General features: G+C 40.6%; 1 protein-coding gene across 1 annotated transcript in view; it reads left to right on the plus strand.

Moving 5' to 3' along the window:
• Window positions 1–24,580, plus strand: part of LOC105456272 (telomerase-binding protein EST1A-like) — a gene marked incomplete at its 3' end in the record, with an annotated part of 85,637 nt that extends 61,057 nt beyond the window's left edge. The window contains exons 25-26 of the mRNA XM_011700217.1: window positions 19,098–19,260; window positions 24,360–24,580. Of these exons, the coding sequence (XP_011698519.1) occupies window positions 19,098–19,260; window positions 24,360–24,580 (384 nt within the window). The remainder of the gene's footprint in view (window positions 1–19,097; window positions 19,261–24,359) is intronic.
• Between the last annotated feature and the right edge of the window lie 198 nt (window positions 24,581–24,778).

A 24,778-nucleotide genomic window follows, 5' to 3' on the forward strand; every position in this document is an offset into this window, starting at 1 on the left:
AATTTTAACGTATACGTTTATTTATACTTATAAATAAAACTATTTTTGTATTTTTTGAACTATTTTTCGTATTCGTCAATCTCGTCAAGATCTCGTCGAGATTCGAGATCAAGATCAAGATCATATATTCGAGATTCTTGAAAATCCGAGATCAATATAAATATTTCAAGATTTTTCGAGATTGAGATCGAGATCGCAGAAATCTCGTCTTGTCTCGTCTCGTGCGCATCTCTAGACCTGTCGCCTCGCCTCGGAACAGCCAATCGACAAAGTGCCGACTAAGCGCATTCGTCGTGGCTAACAATAAGTCGAACTAAATCAAGAGATTACAGCACGCGTTTGACTTTCTGTGAACAGAGGTGGAAAATGCTTCACATCTCTGTATCCTCTCTTTCTCTCTCTTCCCCTCCCTCCCCCTCTCCCTCTTCTCTTTCCCTCCTTCTTTTCGCATTCCTCCACCCTTTGTTGCGCCACCCTGCCGTCCTTTTATTTCGGATCGCGCGATCCTCTCTCACCGCAGTCTCTCGCGCAGCACGCAAGTCCGCCGTTTTTATTTACGGCATCGAAACTCCTCCTTTTTGCATATTTATTATCTTATCCCGGCTCGGAGCCGGATTTTGTATGTACTATGTGGTCGGCCACGTACTCTCTACCTCCTTTCTCGGCGCGATATCTTTCTTCTGAAAGAAAAAGAAACAGAACGGGTTGGCTGGCCTGAGAGAGAGCCTGTACACGCGCGATTGTTCCATTTTTCAGTTTAATTTTTAGCGTTGATATTTTTAGTTTTAAGTATACGAATATAAATATCACGTATTTAAATTAATTTAATGAGAAAAAAATATACCTATATGTATATATATAATTGAAAAATGCAGTTGAAACCTTTAAAAATATTATACAGAATGAAATGATATCGTATCGATTGCTTTGGTTATAAAATGATACCTAAATCCGAGCTCCGGGGTGTTTCTCCTCTTCGAGAAAATCCAAGTTTATCGGGCTTTTCCACGCTATTCGAGAAGGCGATATAAATTACTCAGCTTCCCGTATCTCTTGAATTTTTCGACCGACGCTTTTATCAGGAAGTGAAACTGGAGGCGGAAATACGGATCTCTCTTCGTAACTCTCGGTCGTAGAATTGTTTCGAGGATAAAGTTCGGTAGAAGACCAATGTGACCTCGTCGAAATAAATAGCCGCGATATCGTAACCGTCGGTAGTTTGTTCGACAGTGCCGATGCAGTTTTATCGTAGGTCGTCTTTCTCTCCTGGATTCGGATACTCTGCTCTTTTTTTACGCGGACTTTTACACATTCGGGCTTTCTTTTTGCGATAACGACTAAGTTATACTCGCTATTTGCGACAAACTCTAATTCTTTTTCTGTTGACATGAATTGTTTTCTCGATCGAAGATCTCAGAATTTTTTTTCAAAAATGACGAAAGTTACATTGAGAGAATCTTCCAGTGAAACATACTTTTCATTCGACTTAATATTCTATATTCATAGTATTGTAATAGTCATTTATATATTTTATATCTGGTTGAACGGAAGGTTTCGTTTTTTGCTAAGAGATGGCATTAGTCTACTCTAAGTACAAAAAAAAACGGAACAAACTTTTTGTTCAATCCAATAGAATGTTTCACTGTACAGAAGTTTAATATTATATTATTTATTTGAATAAAAATTGAAACTTTTGATATAAAAATGCTGAGGTGGTATAATAAATTACTCCATGGTTGCTCCGCAGTTGCCCTATGACTCCCAGGCCTCCTTTTTCTCTCAGATTGTTTCGTTGTATTTACACAATACTCACTTGCAAAAACACTGCTAATTACAATGGCGCGCGCACTAATTATCAGGATGTGACGGTCGCGCGACATTTTGTACACTTCCGAGTCTAATCTCGTAACATGAATCTTGTCACATTGCGAGAGAAGAACTGTGTGTGAGAAAAGTTAATGTAACGGATAAATTTAAAATATAAATACCAACAAGTTTTAACGAATCACCGATATAAAACATCACTGCATTTATGTTGCGAGATTGACACGAATATATTAAAAAATTGTAATTATTTTATTGATAAAGTGTCGTAACGCTGCTCAATTCAGAATCAATTCGTCACCGTGATATTTCGTTAACGACCAAAATTATTCCAGTTATTGAATTCGAAAATAATGAAAAAATATTATAAATTATAATTTAAATTGTGAAAGATTTTTTTTTTAAAGAATATGCGATGTAAAATAAAATAATACTGCCTGTAAATATTGTAACGATTTGTAATTTCTACCGCTTTGATTCCTGCCTCACGGAATATGAAATCGAGTAACGAGAAAACATATTATGTTACACATACGCATCGATCGCTTTTTAATAACTACTTCAAAATTCGCGGAACAGAATATTCGGCGTATGTTTAGTTTATATTGTGCTCGGGGCAAAACAAGTCGTATTTGACGTACGGCCTTGATGTTTATTATTACAGTGTATAGCACACTATTGTTTACGTAAGGTCGCCGCGCTATCATTCGCGTATTACAGCCAGACTCGAGCCAGCGGGTTATAAAGCCGTTCCGTGTATCGTTGTATTACCCTACAAAATGCGATTATTCACTTCGAATGATAATGATGAACGTCTAATAATCACCTGCAGTCTGCGTGATTAATTTATTCTCCACGATCGAAAGTAAGATCGAGAGATAACAAATGTTTATTGTAATATATCGGATATATCTCGTGTAATATATATATTTGAAATAGAAATCTAAGCTAGACAACATTATAAATTATTGCTACATGGTATTACGAGTGGTAGCCATTTCGTTAAAGGCGACTTGAATATATCTCATATCCTGCTCTATTTATATTTATATAGGGGAGAGCTTGCTAAATGCGTACTGTTTAAATTGTATTTCATAAATATTTTATATTCTTATTTAATATAATCGGCATTTAATGACAAAAATATGAAATAATCCATTAAAAATAAAACATTTTTGTCATTAAATGTTGATTATATTAAATAATAATAAATATATTGATGAGATACGATGAGAGGCGATTAGTATGTATTCAGCAATGTTTCCTTATATACTTCTTTTTGATCGATTTAGAATTTGTCTATTTTTGGATCGAGAATGCAAGATAAGCGCGAATTGCCGAATTAATTGTGTAACGATTGTAACGAGCAGCCGTGAGATACGCCTTTTAAATATATAGCTTTAATATTTTAAAATTCGCAAAGCGCAGAATACTTGGCACTGATTTTTAGTTTATGTCGTATTAAATATTTAAAAATTAAAATAAAGTCGGTTAACAGCTACGACGTTTGTTGTTATATTCTATTGTTTACGGAAAGTCGCCGCACTATGATTCGCGCAGGAAGATTCTCGAGCCGGCAAGCAGCGGAGTGAGCCGCTTCGCGTACCCTCGCATTACCTGTATCGCGACAAATACTAAAGAATACCAATCGCGATAATCTTTTACGAACAGCTATTATTATTGATTAATTCCTGCGATTAACGACTCATAAGCGTTCCTATTTATCAAAGGCTATTTATCGATACATATTTTATGCCAGTTACTTACGGCATTACTTGAGGCGGGAATCGAAGCGATATAGAAGGAATTATAAATCGTTGCGATATTCACGGTCAATAGTCATTTCTCTAAAGTATCGTGCATCGCATATTATTTGAATTTTTCATAATTTAAATTGTAATTGTATCCATTAATTTAAAATGCACCAAGTGGAGCAACGGTCATTAACGGAATGTAACGGTTATGTAACGGATTGATACCGAATCAAGTAGCGTTGCGACATTTATATTAATTAAATATAATTATAATTAATTTCATATTTTATAACATATATTCGTGTTAATCTCGCATCGCGTAACTGGTAGCGTTTGTACATCGGTGATTCGTTAAAACTACCGTTTTAGATTTATCATCGCACTTTTTTCACGCAGTTCTTCCCTCACAATGTGACAGGGTATACGTTACGTGATTAAGGCCCAAAGTACCGTGCAAAGTGTCGCGCGATGATGGTATCCTGATAATTGGTGTGTGCGCGATCATATGTAATTAACCGCTCTTTCGCGAGTGGTGTGTGAATGTCGTGAAGAAACAGCAGTGAAATAACGGAATATATACAAAAATAATCTGTTTTCAGTCAACGTTTTTTTTTTACTTCTAATCAAAATGTTGTTTAAAACAAAAAACTGAATTTAGAACTGAATTATATAGATTTTAATGTAGATTTTACATACAATTTAAGCAAGATATTATTCGATAGTAATTTGTTCATGGATTAAATTGTCGTGTGTTTGACAGCTTATTTCACAAAAATAAAGAAAAAAAGGTTAAAGGGAGGAAATTTAGTGCGTTCAGTGTTCTTCAATTATTCTTATGATTCTCAAAGTTCGTTATCAAAGTTCGATAATCGAAGAGACGGTAGTAATTACATAGTTCATTGAGTTGTGAAAATCAATAACCGACAAATTGGTACGCGTTTAAAGCACGGGTAATATCATCGATCAACTTTGATCGCTTATGACCCGAAGCTATTACGACCTCGACATTTTCATATCAGAATTTATGATTTTAATTAATCTCCAAAATTTGGCATTAAATATTGCATATTAATTGTGAAATATCCTGATATTAATATCCTAATGTTATTTGTAACGAAAATATATATGAATATGGAGGATTTAATTTTTTTCGACGTTTACTATATTACTTGCAATGTATGATTATGCATATTTATATGATTAGTATAATTTCTTGACAATTTGCTATGAAGATCTTCACTTTTTTTCAGTGAAATACTGTATAGTTAAACAATTATGATGTTATCTGAAATTCGCGGGTCAATTTTAACGCCTGAATGAATCTGCCTTGGAATCTAGAACAATCCTGTTGCATGCGTAATACCTCGGAACCAGTTTTTCCGCGGACAACGGTGAATCTGGATTATGCCACTCGAGTCGAGTGAATTGCGTTTTGTACATCCCGCAAGCTTTGAATTACTTTAACGCAAATTAGTTCGAGCGAAAAACGCTACGCTTAATTGCTCGAAATATCGCGCGTGTCGCTGCGAATATCGCGAACCGGTTAAACCGTAAACTCCGGCCCAGATTATGCTAGTTCGCCTAGTGACGGGAATGAGTTTTTAATTTTACCGTATTTTGGGGATCTGGTAATTCGGTCGAGCGTTATTTTGTGGCAGACAGGTACCGTTTCTCATCTCCATTATCTCGATGGGCCAAGCTCGCAAACAATCACGATACGTAAACTGCTATTTTTGGCGGAGATTAATTAATTAGTTAATTAATTAACGTGTACAGTTGCCAGCCGTGTGTTGATTCCATAACTCTCGTAATACCGGAATCGTGAACCGTGTGGCGATAATTGAATTGGTTACACGAGAAATTACGTAACTCGTTTCTCGAGCCGAAAATTAGAGGAAATTATATAATATCATTTACACGGACAATCATAGGTATAAATTACTTGTATACGTTGTTTATGTAAAAAAAATTTCGATAACCGTTAAATTTTTTGTTTGAATTCGAGAGATATTAAATTGGGAAAAATGGTACTGCTGCACAAATAAATCTCTTCTCGTTTTTATGCGATTTCCTCTTGGCTCTCCGTAAATTGGCTCTAATTGCACAGTGATGCTACATAAATAATGGATGGCGCGCTGTTATCGATTTCATCGTGATGAAATCTATATTTTTAGTCGGCCCTGTCATTTTTACGTTCGCATATATCGAACGAAAGCGCAACTCGACGCATGTTTTGCAAATAGCCACGTTACGCGGGACTTTTTGCGGGAGGTTTTTTTTGCCTCCCGGCTCCGAACAATCAAATTCGCATTTCGTTCGCTGCTCGTCACGTGCTATTGCATCCCGGCGAAGAAGTTGTAAACCCCGTTGGTCACGTCGATTAAAACGATATTTCTCTTTCGTTGCTGTGTACCCGCGCGCGCACGCGCGTATCTGTATGTATGAGTGTGTATGTGTGCACACATACACACACATGCGCGTATACGGAACGGGGGAAAAAAAGAGGACAATTTATGGAATCTGTAAAAAGCTCTCCGAAGATGCCAAATTGGTCCACAGTCTAATCGCTACGATGATAATGGCATTATCTGAGACGCGCGCACGTACGCATCGCGTCGGGGCAACCGGGATGTATACATCGCGAACTGTAACCAATTAATCCTCGATCTGCATCGCCCGTGGTCTTCGAGGATATTTCCTTTTTGCGCACGGCGGCGGCCCGTCATGCTTGGTCGATGAACCATGCACGCCACGGATCCAGGATAACATCGTCCAGGATAATGCGTCTTAACCACGGGCTCCTTCAGGGGAATACTTAATAACCTTTTTCGACTCTGCCGAATTTTTCTTTGTCAAGAAAATGATGCGCATCTTTCGCGTGTCTTTTTTTTTTTTTAAATAATCACTCTGTCGACCTTTCGGGAAATGTGAAATCTGGACGTTTAGAGTGATTGTTCAAATGTGATAGGGCAATATTTTGTTGTCTCCCTTTTAATCGCGCCTTTCAGAAAACTAAATTGTGTACGCTCGATTCTTTCGATAAATTACTATTAAAAAAATGAATTTTATTCTTTAAAATTCGACTAAAATTAGAATAAACTTGTCCGGTGAAAAAATGAAAAAGGAAATAGGATGTATTAAGTGATATTTAATGTGTATAGATTTTACATGCAGCTGTTTGAGAAATGAAATAGGCTAGATCTATATCCGTAACGAGTATCTGCTGTTGCCTGTGTCGCTCGCTGTTGAAATATCGAACGGGTTCGTTTCTCGTTGCGGTCGGACGACGAAGATGACCGGGCGTGATCTACGGGAAAAAGAAGGGAAAGAAGCGCGCGCGCGGCGCGGTCGCGCAAGGGCCGGGCTAACGGTAACGCACCGTGATACGAAGGATGTTGCAAGAAGCGAGTTTCATTTCCTCGAGACATTTTTTGGTCGCATATATTGGCTTTTACGCATACTGAAATCCATACTCGTGGCTCCGCCTTAATTTCCAACCGCCGAGATTGATGTAATATTGGAGCGGCTTGTTTCAGAACCGGACTCAATTTTCTTCTGAACGATTTTTAGAAATTAAGAGGAAGGTATACCATTAGGCAATACAGATCATAACGTTTAAATTAATCGAAATTGCAGTTTAAAAGAGAAAGAAAGAGAGAGGAACGAAACAGTATAATAAATATTAAATAAGCGAAATATAATTTAATAACAGTTTATTTGATTAGAATTCTCACTTTATATCATCGAAACGTGACTTTTGCACGTGCGCTGAGGCGTTCCTGAGTCAAAACTGATGAAATAATCGCCTTACGTCCGCCTTAAAGCATTATTTATTTATTACGATCCCTCCGCGCTATTATATATGCATCAATATCTCGCGAATCTTTCATTCCGGACGTAACTCGTACTTACGAGTATACACGCGGATCTCGGGGTATCTAAACTGGCTTCGCGAGAGCGAGAAGGAGGTAGAAAATCGCTCCAACGACCTCTTAACACACCATTCGCTTCTCTGCGCGAGGCTTCTATTTAAAGGTTTATTATGCCAATTAAATCCGCTTCATATACGGAGAGAGTTCAAGTGCTCGCCGCGGATGCGAAGGTTATCCTGGAATCTCCATCCTGCCGTTTCTTCTGCGTGCATCCCCTCGGCCCACCGACCCCCTCTCTTCTCTCCCCGTGTTTCTGTTATTAGATCGCGTACATTCATAAAGTTATGCCCAATGGCGTCTTTCTAGCATGGATAAACGCGCAGTGGCCCCGAGGTCTCGGGGCTTATTATCACAGCCCCACTGAACGATATGAAGACATTTCACTTTTAATATCTTGACTGTTATTTTATTATTACATTAGATTGACTGTTTTGTTATTGTTATTACATTCAAAAATTTATAGAGAACGCGGTATTAAGAACCTTTTATAATCTTTTTTATTTATAATTATGTCGCAATTAACTTAACGATTGTAATTATAAATTGTTACGCATGTTAGTGGAAGAAAATACGAGAGTATAAAATATGAGATACAACCGGATGTATTCGGAACATGCTCAAGAAAATTTCGATTTGCGAGAATCAGAATTATACAATGAGGATTAATCTGTCATTGTAAAAAGCGGAGCGAAGATATAATAGCCGGAGATTACTTTGAGAAAAGAAATTGATATTTGATCCGATTAAATGACCGCTTGATTAAATCATCGATTACGGTTCTAAGTTACAAGCTTAAATTAGAAAGCGATATATAAAATGAAATGTTATAAAACCGCAATCAAAGAACTCAATATATCTTTTTTGCCGGGCATTTTGTATTTTTTTATTTTATTGGAACTACGGGATTTTTCATTAGGGCTCTATTTCTGCGCATATCCCGAGTTTGCCCCTGGTGATGAATGCGGCGAGGAGGATGGTTAAAAAATTTTTACTCGCCTGCCTCGAAAAAAATCGTGAGACGACCTCTCACGCTCATGACGTTAATTCTCCCGCGGACGGGAGAGGCCAGTTCCTCTCTCGGTTTCGTCTCGAAATTTCCTTTTATTCACCCTGCAATCCGAATGTTTGCGCTGTTTCTGCATGCTTCGGGGAAAAACATGCATTAGCGTGTACCTAAATATACCCTAATTTACATACCACAATTAAGACCGCCCTGCAAAGTCGGTATGCAAAATTTTCATTTATCCCCTTCTCTGTGCATGGAGCATCGTCGGTGTTTTTTCTGCGCTCTTGCGTGCGCGCACAAATCTTGTATACAAATTAATAGCCCGATGTTCCTCTCCCGGGCTACGAACGAGCGAAAATTGCGACCGAAGATAATTTCTCCGAACTACTCCATTTACTCGTAAACTGCTCAAATTATGCGGCCGCATAAAATTTTGCCCTCCACGAGACTTTAATCTCCACGATATTTTTAAGCATGTCCGAACATCTTTTACCATCATTGACGTGTCAATAATATATAGCTAATGCGAGCATGTATAATATTGTAAAGTATGTAACATGTAATTTTGTAAATAGTTCTGTTTTTTCTCATGTTCAATTAGTTATTGAGTTGCAAAAACAACATTTTAAAAATTTGTTTACCAAAAACTTTAGCGGTTGGTTTTCTCCTTTTACAATTTACGAGATACGTCTTTTGATTTATTTTCATTTGCCGGTCTTTTTAAGCTTGAAATTATCGTAGAAAGTACGTGGTCCAACCAAGGTTAACGTGTCTCTATCGTTGTTAATTGCGTCGACGATAGTTAAAGTACAGAACATCGTCCTATTTTTATTTCTGTTTGTCCCACAATTACACTTATTCGTGATGTCTTATCTAATTTTTATTCCGTTTTTATGTGAGACCTTACATAGAGAAGTCGGTTTCAAGTCTTGTGTGAAGGAGATATCTGCAAGAGAGATCATCCTGCGGGAAATGGTAGGACGCGTGTTAAAATTAAAATTATTATTTCTACGAGTAGTTGTATTCCCAGGATGCTCCTACGAAAATATAAGATGCTACTAAAGGTCCTTGAGATTAACAGACTGCTTCGCAAAGATATGATGCAATTTTGAGACGCCTGAGGTCACGGCGGATAAAAAAGTTTATTTGAATATATTTTTTTTACGATTTTGGGCGATGTATATATGATATTTATTTTTTTTTACATAGGAAGAAGAACATTTGTTCTGTGCTCATTATTGCGCGTTAGTTTACACCAAGACGAAATGAACAACGGTACAGACGGCCGCGAGAGACGACAACGACGTCGCTAAGGAGATAATATTTTATCCGTTATGAGGTTCGCGTAGCTAACGCGAGCCCAGAGAGATATATCCGTTCGCGACAAACGGTCAATAAAAAACGTGATTAAACCGAAAAGCAATTACGTTTTATGGGCGGGTGTGTGTCTGGCTACCGATGGCGAGAGTTAAGAGAAGAAAGAGGAGATGGAGAACGCGACAGACAACAAAGACGATGAAGAGGGGAGGGGGTGGGGAGGCATCAAGTAAGAGTGAAGTGAACACGTGGTAGCTAATTACTTTAAAGCAATTATCCTCTGTTGGCGCAGCTCCAAACGGTCGCTATAACGGTTACTGTTGTGCAGGATGATTTCGTTTGAGCATCTTTTAGGCAGGGATTTACACGGTCGCTATCGCGCTCTGTGTGTGACACTGTTCTTATCAAATTCATTATAGGCTGGAGGGCGAAACCTCTCGGGAAAGAATCTTTTATCTTCGTTGTATTGATATTGCTTACTTAAATTAGTAAGAGTCGCCTTCGCGATATAGATAATCGCATAATTTGAATTTTTGATTCTTTAAACTTTAAGACACGCAATTATTAACGCTTTAGAGTTCCAATCCTTGCAGATTCAAGAGCGAAGAGTTCGAATTGAGAATTTAGCATATTTATAATTGGTATTTTTTTTTTATTTAATTCGATTTGTCAGTATTGATATTTTCTCTCGTTTCTCATCTTGAATCGATTTTTTATTAGCGCTGTCGCTAAATCGTAACATGGATGCGAAAGCAAGGGTCTTTGATTGGCACTATTTTCTTTCGCCGACAGCCTGTCCACCTACAATAAGCCGGATTGGCATTTCGCTACCGCGCGCGAAACTGCAACGAAACTTCATATCGCTGTCCAATTAATTAGCCCGGGTCGACGGCGACGGGCAACAATTGGCGTATTAGTGTCGACGACGGTAACGACCCGGGCGTTTTGACGTCCACCATTGTTGTTGGGTACCCTATGTTGTTAGTAGCCGTAGGGCAGTCGGGGGCTGTATTGTGGTATATCGGGAGGCGATGGCGGTGGACGTTTCGTCGTCGTTTCGGAGGGGTATATATACCAAATCGATATCTCTCGCGTATTCTCCGCATAATGGATAATTTATCGCGTATTCGGCGGCGATTCCGTGGCCGAATCGTTTAGGCGGGTCCCGGGTAACGGGCGGAATATGAATGCGGCGCGATTGCCGTGTATTCATTGTAAAATGCATGCGAGACGCGATTTTCGGGCGAAACGTAATGCCGCGGTTGGTTAAATGGGATCGTTAATAAACGATACGCTTTATTGTGATTTACGGCATTTGCTCTCGTTGCTTTCTCCGTTGCGCGAGCGAGGGCTAACGACGCGGCGGCGGTATCATTCCGCGTTTATACGTGTACGTGTAACGGCATATGCGTATGAATAAATTATACCTATCAGAGAAATAAATCCCCCACCGGACGGTACGGCAACGAGACAGACACCTGTCGTGACGAGCTCTCGCTCCTCGTTCCTCTTTCGCGGGATCCGTTTCCCGCTGGGTGAACTTATATTTCACCGTGCGCGCGGCACGACGGGGCGCACGTCCCGAATTTCATCTCGCAGCCGACGTAAAACGTTTCGGACGTCCGCGAAATCTCGTGTTGCCTTTTTAATATTAGCCCCGCAGGACCACGCTGATACTTCTCTCGGCGTCGTGAGAGAGAGAGAGAGAGAGAGAGAGAGGGAGGGAGGGAGGGAGAAAGGGAGAGAGAAGCTTGGATATTTTATTTTTGGTTATTAATAATATGGTAAAATTCATTTATGCAGCTTGCGCTGTGAGGTTTTAATAATACCTACAAATATATTAATGTATATGAGTTTTTAGTAGCTTACGAACAATGTCCATAACAATTTTCACAGATGTTTTATTGTACATATATAAATTAAAATGTACGTATGGTAATCCTTTAGTCGGTATATTACTGCTGAGTTTAGAACAAAATTGCAATATAATCTAATTATTTATTAATGTTTTATTCAAACTGTCGAGCAATTATAACGAATTGTGACCAATGGTAAATTTTGCACTTATATCTGTGCGAAAGTTTAAAGCTATATAAAAGAATTTGTTTGTAGATGTGCTTGTTTCGGAAATGCGCATTCTCGTTCTCGCTACTTAAAAATCTTTCCTTCCTATCTTTCACATTTGTTACATGAAGATATCCTCTTGCGAGGCTACAGCCGGAGTGTCGGGGCTACGTATTCAAACATTTATGGTCGAGATATTACGAGAGTCGACGGTCCCGCGGGAACCACCGCGGTCGGACTACACCCTCGCCACATCACCCGCAGACTCGAGATAACATTTTCTCGACTGTCATATCCCTCGGTCCAAACTCTAAGGGGTCCTGTCGCCAACGAGAAGGACATTGTATGCCCGTTGTCCCTCGACGCTCGCACGGTAATGGCTGTTTCCCCGTTCCCGCGAGAAGACGGATCTTTAATTTCCGTGATATTAGGGAAGAACACTTCGTTTCCCTGGAGTGTCGTAGTCGCCGCCCAAAAGTGCGCCCCTACGCTAATCTACCGTGAAATGAGTTATACCACGAACGTTCGCCAAATGGCTCGTCAAAGGTCAATATCGTCAAATGGTTCCAATCCAATAAATTATCAACGTTTGCACCCGTTTTCGCTATCGGTTTAAAAACTCACCTGAACTTTCATCATATTTTATCAGTTGCATATGTACAAAGTATAAATTCTACCGAAGTCCTACATTTGCGGATATATTATATGCAATTGGATTGCTTTTTGTCTTCCAAGAGGGAAAGGTCATCTAGAAGGAGACCAGTTTTCCGGTTCCGATCGATAAACATCGGCGGTTTGCCCTTTAAAATACCAGAGAGGCTAGAAATAAAAATATAACATGAAATTCTGATGTATTTCCACTTCACATCGCACGAGTCCTCCTGGTTTTGACATTTTCTTCTTTCTCTCTTTCTTTCCTTTCTTGATTCCTCTTTTTTTCGGGCTTTCCGCCTCTCGTCGACAGCTTTCGAGCCGCTTGGCATCTGCAACATCGTTCTCCACTCGTACAACATAGGCGACAATTTACTTTGCCATCTCGTCGCGCCGGAGGCGAGAGTTTCCTTCCGATTCGCCGGGCTTTCGAGCCCTACGGAAGGTTGACATTTCTCGCCTCGGCTCATTCTCGGCGTTTCTGTATCGAGTGCATCGACGCCGATGCCGTGCATCTCGCAGGATCTTCCGTATTCCTCCAGTTTTCAATTTACCTTCCGTCCCTCGGCGCGAGACGGCGGCGAGAAATATCTCAGGAATGCGCCCGACGACGCGCCTTTGAAAATCGAAAAGCGAGTACCACTTCTCGTCGTTTCTATTAGTTCAGTCATCGGCAGTGTAAACAGACTCTTTTGCTTCTTCTTTTTCACTGTACTTCGACCGATGGTTCTCTCTCTTTCTCTCTATCTTCGAGCTTTCTCTCTCTTTTCGTTTCTTTTTCTCCGGAGACGAAGATGGGAGGAGACAAGTGAAAAAAGAAAAAGATTCGTGTAGCTCGTGACAATGTCAATGTTTGCGTCGTTGCAACGAGGTACTCTTGGTGTAGTTAAAGCGGAGAGTGTGTCTGCGGGTTGCGCAGAAAGGAAGCGAACAGATACACGTTGAAGATCTGCTCGTTTTTTGCGCGGATATATTACTTCAATAAACTTTTAACGCTTGATCCGAAATGAAACTATTTATCTTTCAGGTAGCTGTTGCTACTTTCGTTTATTCTCTCATTGTCTCTTGTCAATAACACAAAAGGAAGAATGACGAAAAGATAATTTCGGCCGAATTTTTTAGTTTTATTCGAGATTCTATAGAATTTTTTTTTATAGAATCTTGAATAAAACTAAAAAATTCGAAGAAAAAAACTCGGCTGTATTTGAAGGGTTCAAAAAGCATCCTGAAGTAAGTTATATTTGTAAGATCCATTTTAGATACAACTTTATAAGTGGAATACTTACAAGTCTTGAACTTAATCTTTAAATGTAATGTCGTACCTAAAGCGGATCTTACAAACTTTGGCTTTATCTTCATCATTTTCTTTCTTTTGAACCCTTTATAAACTGGCAAATAATTTCAAGACCAACGAGAATTCGTCGTGTGCGTCGCTGGGTAGCAAATTGCAGCGGTCGCATTAATTCGCGAAAATCCCACCGCGATTTACTCGAGGTCGCCATTTGTTCTCGTAACAGGTTCGGAGAACCTAATAAAATCTGAGGAGATAACCGGTCCGCTGTCGCGGACGATTCTTATACGTGGAAGTGGTTTATGGTGGCCACGAAGGGGTAAAGCAATCCGATTTGGAAGCGCTATTACGGACGCATGGCGGGGTCGCGGACCGCCACCGTTGGTTTCATTTATAAATGCGATTCCCCGTAATATATTGCCCGTGTAACTCGGCTCACGTTAATTCCGTCGGGGTAAAGCGGCCAATAAAATCAGGATAGAGTTATAATCTCTCCCTGTTTCTCTTCGCCGCGCGATACCGCCGACAGAACTTTCGCTTTCGAGTCCCATTTTAATTTTTACATCTTCCATCGCCTATTCCTTTTGATTCGCCAGTTTTTTTTTGTCGCCCGCCTCAATGGCGGTCCGGCGAGCGTACGTGCGAGCGATTTTCACGGATTCTCTCGCCGAGAGAGATTCCGGAAAACTTGAGCGTCTACTCGCTATCTATTTCACGGCGATTGCCGGTGGTGTACGCGTAACGAGTTTTCCATGCAAATGAGACTCGGTGTAGTGAATTAGCGTTTATTACAGGGTATACGGAAGAAGTTTAATTATCGGGATCGAGGAAAGGAAATTATCGGCCTCGGAGAGACGCGCGCGTGCGCGTCGCGCATACACGCGCGCTCGTAGATCCAAAACCCGAGCGAGATATTCATATACGCGCGTTATCGACGACGAATCCATAACTCGCGGGCAGGAGCCCGGGATACTCTCGCGAAATCGTATACGCGGGCAGAATGGGCGGTTTAGATCGTATCGTTCGCGATTTACCGCGGCACTTTGGATTCCTCTTTGCCCGGCTTTCTCTCTCTCTCTCTCTCGGCGCTCGTTGACGCGAGCGCGCGCGCGTTGCTCTCGCGCGGCTCCAACCACGGCGGATAACGTCCGAGCCCGGAGTCAATAAAAATCACCGCGGCCATCGGCGTGCCGCCTCCCTTATGGGAAAACGTCTTAACCCTCGGTGTAACGCGAGAATTATGCGGAGCAGTTACCGGCCAAGACCCCGCGAGCGCGCACGTCCGCGCCTGCACCTGCGTGTGCGCGAGTCGACACGGCGATCTTCCTCCCGCTGCTCGCCGTCTCTCCTTCTCCCTCTCTCGGCCGCGGTCGGCTCCGTGGATAATTGAAATGATAACGATTACGATGTAACAGATGTAACGATTATGGAGCAGCAGATACACGCCGACCGTTCGCGGCCGGTGAGACTGGGTATTTTGCCTGATTTATGGGAACATATATACGCCCGATGGGCATGCGACGTACATACGTAATGGCCCGACTTGTTTTATCAGGAATGACTTTCGTGGCTTATGGTAGATATGGATTTCTCATCTCTCGCAGATATTTCCCCTCCGCCCCTTTTCCGCTTTTATTATTATTATCATTATGGCATCGCTATCAAGAAATGACTTTTTAATCTTTGCGCGTTTCTTACTCCACCGCTTTTTCTATGCGCAAATTAAGTTATTATAATTACAAGGAGAATTACCAGGTTATTATAACTACCATAAATGACTTATTAAGTACTCGTTATCGTATAATGTGTATAATTTATTCATGATAACTAATCTTTTTATATATATATATATATATATATATATATATATAAAAAGATTAGTTATCATGAATAAATTATACACATTATACAATCCTAGCGCTATGTGAGGAATATACCTATATATATATATATATATATAGGTATATTCCTCACATAGCGCTAGGATTGTATAATGGATTTGATTCTATTTCTCCTCTTTCTCAAGTACCGTACTCAACTTGTACGTGTACTCAATTTGCTCGTATACGCGATGTTATATCAGGAATCAGGATCGCGAACGTTGATATCTATTGAACGAACTTTGCCGGTCGACGATATATTATTCAGAGGTATAACTTTAAGAAAATGTATGTATGTAGCTCCTATCCGAATCTGATATTTCACTGTCTTTTCGTGCTCGTTTTATCAATTCAGTACTTGATCAGAAATAGAGTCCCTTTATCGTAAAACCCATTATACGGAAGACTGATAAGTTTTCGCCAAGATTCTATACGAATTTAATTCGCTGAATGAACATCCGAAGGTTTGCATCATCCTAATACAGCATTGTATATTAGATCCACAGAATTTTATTAGAATATATGTATTATTTATTTAGATAATTTCGAATAATAACGTAATGAGAGAGACATATTATATCTAACAGTTTCATCTTAAAGAAAGATCGTTTGTTAACGATTCTCGGAATAATCCGGACGATACCTGTCAATTCGAGAAGGAAATGAATGTCTAATCGATGACTTCGTCTTCCTTTTCCACTTGTCAGAAAAGCGTTATTCCGCGTTCGAGCGCGTCGCGAGCACGCGCGGCGCGAGCACGTTCGTACAGCTCGGCCGGACGCCGGACGAACCTGCGAACCTGTCCCCGACGGTTTACCAGGTACGTTTCCGCGAGTGTTGCGCATTTACAATGTTGTTACGGGGCGCGGGCCTGCTCGACCGTGTGAAGGCCCGTGTCGGTGTGCGCTTAATATGCGCGCGGGCGTAGGGGCCGCGATGCGTGATTCAACGAGGGTTCTCACGAGCCAGGCCGGGGCTCTGTCGGCCGAGGTGCGAGGCGCGAGGTGCGAGCGGGCCCACAGAGAGAAAAAAAAAAGGTGACGAGAGAGAAACCTGCGAGCGCGCGGACGGAGGAAGAAGAGTGAAAGAGGAAGACGCGGCGAGGTGGCGGCTATACGTTTTGCGGGAATGCGCAACGGTACACGCCACATCGTTTAGGAATTCACGAATACTTTAAACGGGAGTAAATTCCTTTTTATGTCGCTGTCGCACGCACGGCGCGCCATAATGAGGCAGGCACGTTGGGATGGAAGCATTGAATTCGAAAAGAACGCACACGAGCGCGGCGGCGGCACGCCGTTCGCCTCACGATGATGCAACGACGAGGTAACGCCTCGTAAATTAGCGGTCTTGAGTAAAAAAAATCTTGGATGCTTTACATCCGTGATGAATTCTTTTTTCCCGCGCGATCATTTTTTGTGCACGTCGACTCATTTTTGTTTTCGAGAGCTATATTTTTCTGGAACGTCTGGGCTCCCTCCCCGACTTGATATATGCATATTAAATTCGGAACGAATTCTTAGAAGGCTGTACACCTGTAGCGTCGAGAGAGCGACTAGGTATAATAACTTAATTTCGAATTCGTTACCCCACCGTGCCCACGTCACACGAGCTTTGTCAAAAAGCGAACGCGGGCGAATTCCGCCGGCTATTTATTAACCCTTTGCGGAACGGGAACTGCCGCGAGTAACGTGTCAGCAGGACGAGAATAGAGATCGAAATCTCGTCGACACGTGTATGACATTTGCACCACTGGCGTGGTGCGGCTCGACGTGGCTTCGTATGGCGACGTCGCGTGTGCACGGTCTCTCCTAGTTTTGCATTCCGTCCACGTACCCCCGCAAGCAATTAGGTTCGTCTTCGGATTCCCCGCATGCTTTTCGCCGACGCTCGTGCGACGTGCCATCGCACGGACATTAGTGTGAAACCATATCCTAGAGACTCTCGAAATTGAATAATTCTCGAGATACCGTTGCGGATGTATTCGCGCCGACTACTGCAGGATCATTTTAAGAGGCCTCTTAGTCTTTCTAAGGATTTAAAGAAATGTTTGGTGTCGGGCAAGAAAAAGGGAAAAGAGAGAGAACGTGTCTGTGTGTTTGTATTATTTCTTTTAATTTATTTAAAAATTATTCATTGAAAGAAACACATTTTTGTTTTTAAATGTTATATTCATGAAATTTATACTTGGCGGAAAAAAATTGTGTAGAGGACGTGTTTTAAAATTCTGGCTTACAATAACGGATGAATGATTCGACGAATCGATATCTCTTCAGTATCTCTCTTCTCTTATATATTTTAGATTATGTATTATTGCGTTCTCAATGCTTATTTAGTTAGCAAATTGCTTTTAAATAATGATTACATGAAGAATGTCGAAAAATAGAAAGTGAGAGAAGAGCTTTACGACTCTAATGTATTCAACAGCTACTTTTGCATATATTATTCCACTTGAAAATCGTAGACAGCGGTAAACACCTTAAATCGCCGCTGAGAATATGTTAATGAACGGAGATAACACATGTACTGAATACGTTGCTGAATTTTAACGAAGCGGCTCAAATATCTTTTAAAACTAGCTCTTTTATTACCGAAGATAATTCTCGTGTTCTTCTTTTTCTTTTTAATAAATGAGCTTGCGGTCAATGATATGTATCGATCATCGATACAATATTAGAGGCCTCATTATAGTCCGTAGCTTCTGTTACGACATTATGACAATGGCTACTTGGCATTCACGTTATACCGCCGAGCCGATATTGTTCGGTGCGCGCCACTGCCTCTCTCGCGAAGCACCATCCGCATATGTGGGATTCAATTGGAAGATAATGCGTCTTCCGCTGCATCTTGCGCTGCACGCACACGCGCCTGTTTCTCTCTCTCTCTTTCTCTTTTTGTTTCTCTCTCCGGTGGAAGGTGCGCATGTAATGCGCATGGAGATGCGGCACGTTTCTCTCCGACGAGGAGGAGAATCACGAAGATGGATGCAGATTGAGACGATTACTCAACTATGAAATTTGCTTGGCTATTGATTTTAAAAAGATTTGATTTTCATTATATACAATAACAGAAAATTGAGATGAAATTCGCGATTGAAAGAGAAATTCAATCGTCGCCAATGTCGTCCCCTTTAATTATAGTCATAATGTCTTTAATTAGCATTTTAAATATATGCCTCTGTAATATCATTAACTTACTTTAATTTTTATCGTCAGAGTGATACTTGACATATTTTTCTTTTTAAGAATGTCTCCTTTCCATATATTTGACTATTTTAAAAAAGGAAGCGATATTTAGGTCTTATTAAAATTTTATAATTCATTTATATTTTTATTACTGAAATTTATATATGTGTGTGTATATATTTGGTATGTTTAGGCAATCTTACAAAAGTCCTCGGTATCGGTAGAAATCGAGGTTAGACCGAGACAGCTGGTGCTAGACACTAACTGCTTCATCGACTACCTGCAGCAATTGCAGATCATCGCGAGAGCCACTTCCGGCGCGCAGCCAATCTACACACTCATGGTGCCACTCGTCGGTAAGTGAAAACAAAAGTTTAGCATATTATTTAGCGCGGAAAAAGGATCGACGAGAGACACGTGCGCCACTTGGCACCCTCGTCCATCATTTTTTGACTGGAGGTCGTCGATTATCTCGAAAGAAGATGGATGTGCTACAGTAATATGATTCAGATTAATACTCTTTCTCCTCTTTTTAAAAGCGCGTGAAATAATCAATAAACGACAAGAAAGCCTTTGTAACGTCATTCACCCATAGCGGATAAACAAAATAGAAGAGAATCTCGATTTTTGTCAAATATCGTAAACTTGTTGCTTTATCTCGTCGCCGCATCCATTTACTCTCATAAAACTTCTTTATCTCTCGAAGATTGAGAACGTGCGGCAACGAAACGATTACGAAACGATTATATTCATTGAATATAAAATCTTCGGAAATTTTAATAGATCTCTTGTCTCTATACATACAGGTTATCTCAAGTGATCTATGTCTTTTTAAAATCAGAATTACACTGTGTGCGCAACAATTAAATCGGTTATTACTTATTATAATACTTTAATCAGCTATTGGCGCATCGAACGTATCTATGAAATATCTAAAAACTGTACAATGGCCGAACACACCTTCTCAGGGGGTTGTGTCTAGATAATGTCATCGAAGAGAAATGACGCGACCAGTCGGAGGTCGCGCCTCGGGTCAAAGCAATCGCGTCGGTGCGCAAACACACTCGGATTCGCCTTGTCTCCGAACGTTAAGCGAAGCTGCAGCACCGTCCACGTACGATCGTCGATTCGTCGATCCCTAGCGGAGAATAGTTCATTAGGTCAACGTCATTACGCGTCACTTGTCGCAGGGGTGGGGGGAGAGCTCCCTCGTCCCCTCGTTCTCGTGAGAATGGATTGTCCTATATAGGTACCCGCGGCGCGAAACGCTTTGTCCCGATCGCGGGAGCCGCCGGATCGAACTCCGACCGATACGGCCATTAACGGCGCTTGCGTCAGCTCCCGGTTCTCCGACGCCGGCCGGAGGATGATGACACCGAGGAATGCGAACCCGCCGTCGATTCCTCCGCTCCAATTAGCGTTGAGCAATTCCTCTTCCACCGCCGTCGATCAGTCGCGGCGCATTGTCGGGAGTGCGTTTCCTTTAACGGTCCCACATCGAGAGATACGACCCGAACGAAATCACGGTCCCGAGTCATCGTCGCGGCTCTCGAAGCAGTTAAATCCGTAGCACTCTCCGCGACATACCGATTTATAGAGCCGTGTTATGTCTTCATTGCGTTCCGCTATGGAGATATAACAGTACCCGTGCTACTCTATGTTATGTCTACAATAAATATGTAATTTATATAAATTTTGAATTTTCTCACACAAGCTGGACTTTACGAGCTAAACGTACATTTCGCGGGCAGAATTATTGCTCATTTTAGAATTAACGGAATTTTAATGCGCGACATATTTAATTATCGGACTATTTGACGTTGAAAGAAAAACCATTGTAAAATTGATGATGGCTTTCAATCAAATTTTTATTGAGGAAATGGAGGCTGGAGTCTGTACTCATAAAGAATGTAATGACGCGGAACTTTGATACGCAACACAAGTTGTTCGTGATGCTCAATTTAAATCTTATGACACTCAACTGACATAATAGGTTACGTTATTAGAATCTTTTAATTATTATTCTCTCATATTAATTATTATTCGACGTACATTATTCGATGCATTACTGTGGGGTGGATGGGAGATAGCGGTAACTATACTACCGTATATCGTAAAGAATAACAAATAGCTACTGGAGAGGTATAATTCTAAATTAATTAGCAGAAATCCCGTTAAGTTCAGCTTCGATTAATTCGATTAAAATTCAATTCAAAATTCAATTATTATATATTTTTTTAATATAATTATATGTAATTACACTTCTTAAAGATAATTATCTCTCTTATAAATAAATATTTCTTTTTTTTTTTTTTTTACAAGAATTCGACTTAATTGGAATTGTTGAATAGAAGGTTATTCCGACGATAGAATCATCAAATCGCACGTCACACTCCGATCGACGTGCTTTTTATACAATACGACAATGCGTACGAGGATGCTCGTTTCTGTCAAACGGTCGATGATGATGACAACAACGGTGACGCATGGCACCGTCGGAACGACCGGTTCTTTCTTTTTTAATAGTCGCGGTTTATAGACACTCGTTGCTCAGCGAAACGCAATCAGCGATAAATTTACAATCTTCCACGGCGCGACTGACATTTTCACGGTGCTTTAGAGTAATGCGTCTGGAGTTACGGCTATGACGACAAGACGGACATTCGGAGCATTTATTGCCTCGAGCGCGTATATCTTAACTACTCGAGCCTCTGATCTGCGATGTATTTATTTTGCGAACACTTATCTTAGAACGCGCAATCGCATTTGCAGGTATATTCGGTATTTAGACGTAGACAGATATTTTCCAGCAAAGTTATAATAATTTAATTTACTATATATTATATAAAACATCACGTTATAGCAATAGTGTAAAAAGCAATATTTGTTAAATTAGAAAGTATAAGGCTCAATATGAAATAAATCAAATAGTAAGAAGAGAAATTATCAATATAAGCCGACACAAGATTTCAATGTATAACTGTATATTAGAGAAATATATGTTTTTTTTTAATATCGGATGACAATGCTTCTCGAAATAATTGTGAAAGTTACGCGACACACTTGCTTTAGCATTCAATCGAAGACAAGATTGGGTGTTAAGGTTCAAGGCCGCTAAAAATCGAAAGGCTCATCAATCATCGTCCCTATTGCCAATTAACGCTGATCTAATCGTTGATTCAGCAAAATCGATTCACGGTGCCAATCTGGACACGGCGTTTTGCGGAAGCTTACGTCACTACCCGTTCTATTTTGTCATGGATTCACCGCCGATCCTTTCCGCGGAAGAGTTTCGAATGCCGAAATGTTTGTTAGGCGAGGTCGTTGCGATAGGGCAAGGACAAACGTCTCGAGGATTTTGATGGGTATAATCACGATTATTATTGATTAGTCACGGCCTCTCTCATTTGTTAGGCTTTTTAACTGCGTTACTTTTGAAAAATCTCGTTTGAAAGTAAACAAAAAAAATTATAAGAAAGTGGAGCAGTCGGATAAACTAATCAATACATAGAAAGACGAACTTTAAGAGGTGATGAATATCTAAGAAATAGTTCATTGAAATAAAGTATTTTAATAATGTTGTGAAAATGGATTGCGAAAAATTCAGAAAAATATGATTCGTCTTTAAAATTGTATTCGCCGTATATAGAGCAGTAATTTTAATATATTTTAGTTGAACGTTTAATCGCGTATAATTTAAAGATTGATTATATTGCTCATGTCGATATTTCAACAGCAGAATATTTATCGCGCAGTGATAAATGACGTCTGCAAACCTAGGTGATAAATAATGCAGTTTCCCCTATTCTCTCGCCCTGCAGTTATTCTTTCTATTTCCGCTCCCTCCTGTCTCGCAAACTTCATCCACTACCGACCGCCCTTGCCAGTTCATTCGGGGGTCGTGTCTGGAAGGAGGAGGGTGGCAGCCGGTTAATTTATCGAGTCGGAGAAAGTTTGGCGAATCTCCTATTTGCATTTTCCGTAGATTGCTTCTCTGTGCGCGCTCCCGCGGCAATCTGTGGCGAATAAAGTCGATAAAGCTCTCTCGTAGCATTCATGATAATCTCCTTCTCTTCCTCCCCTTCCTCCTTTCCTGAAATAATGCATATGTACAGAGAAAATAAAAGAAAATTGAAAAAATGACAAATGAGCTGTGAAATGAAATGAAATTGAACTCTGAATTTATCATATTATTTTTCCAATAGAAATTTAAATTTTTTTAAAAATTTTATCTTATTCTAAAGATTCTGTAAATTTACAAATTATTAGTCGACCAAATTTGGTTTCTTAAGAAGGCAATAAATTAGTTAAATATCAAAATTGCCAATTAAGAAAAAGGAATTTTTTGGTTTACGAATATGTTAATAAAATAACAACAAAAGTTTGAGTATAATTAGATCGCGCCATTATTTTGTAATAAAAATTAATTTTCTCTTCAGTCTTGTTACGTGTTCGCTCCGCGCGTTTCTCCCTTTCCTTTTTGTCGTTCGTGCGGGTCGTGGGGTCGAAAAACGAAAGTGCGCCTTCATGCAAAATCGGCCGACGTGCTGCCCTTTGACCTCGCCGGCCAGTCGGCCGACCAGGGGCCCGTCTGGCTCTCGGATGGCGAGCAACGGTGAGCGTTCACAGTTAGGTTCTCACGGCTCATACATGAATGCATGTATACGGCTCGAAATGCTCGCGATGGGGCTGGATGGCAGCGGCGCGGCGTACCGCGGGCTGCCTTCTGGCTACGATCGGTACGTGTGGGCGATATCGGGTATACGGCGGTCGCCGATCGTCGGGGCGAGTGGCTTTTGAACGCGGCTGTGATGGCCCTTTGCCTTAACAGCACATCACCATCCCGTTTTCCTCAATCTCGGCCACGAAAGACGAGATCGATCCCATCGAGTGAACATGTCGCTTAGTGATGGTCACAGACATGAATTTTCTTTTAAATCTTTGGATTTTGATATTTAAGAGGGAGGGATTAATTTGAGTTTTATTTGTATTCGTATAATTGTGTAAAGAATTTCGAGGAGAGAATCTTTTGAATGAATCATTCTCGATGTCTGCGTTTAGATCATCGATAAATTATACGAATGAAATTGGGAGAAGGACTCATTCACAATATATGCTTATTATTTCTATATCGTAAATTTTCTAAAGTTCTTGCTATTTTTTTTATATATAAATGTAAAGTTTATCTTCTTATACGTATAATATTAAAGCATTATAATTGAGCTGTATTTTCACGAATCATAATTACATGCCTTATAATAATAAACTTTTTCGATGCGGAATTCCTTTTCTTCTCTTCTATAAGAATTAAATTTTTAAGATTCACGCTTATTTTTTCATCAATTCAATGGTGATTAATCTTGATTCCTTTGTACTCTCCCGCGCACGCGACGCAAATTTCGACACGGTTCTTTCGCACGTGCTCAACGAGTGGAAATATTCTTTTTTGTTGCAGTACTAAACGAACTCGAAGGTCTAGCTCGAGGCGCCGATGCGAGAGATTGTCCTCCAGCGTCGAAAGCGACTCTAAATCCCGAGTACGTGGCGCAGGTTGCCGAGAGTGCCAAGGCGGCACTGGCCTTCGCGAGAAGCCGAAATCCGGCGATCCGGTGCTTAACCACGAGGGGCACCGTTCTCACGTCCAGCACTTTTACGGTGGAGGAAGACGTCGACAAGGTAAGAGAGTAAGAAACTGGACGAAACCTCGCCGAGATTCGATACGCTTACATTCGCCTCCTAAATAACTGTATTTGACGTGCTGAGGTATTTAGGAGGCAAATTTGCATCGATCATTGACCGCGACTGGATGTATAGGACTTAGATGAATGGTCCTTTACCTTTTTCACCTTCTTTTGTCTAAAAATCTTACAAAAC

This window comes from Wasmannia auropunctata, unplaced genomic scaffold, assembly GCF_000956235.1.
Source record: "Wasmannia auropunctata unplaced genomic scaffold, wasmannia.A_1.0 LD335736.1, whole genome shotgun sequence".
Classification (NCBI taxonomy): Eukaryota; Metazoa; Arthropoda; class Insecta; order Hymenoptera; family Formicidae; genus Wasmannia; species Wasmannia auropunctata.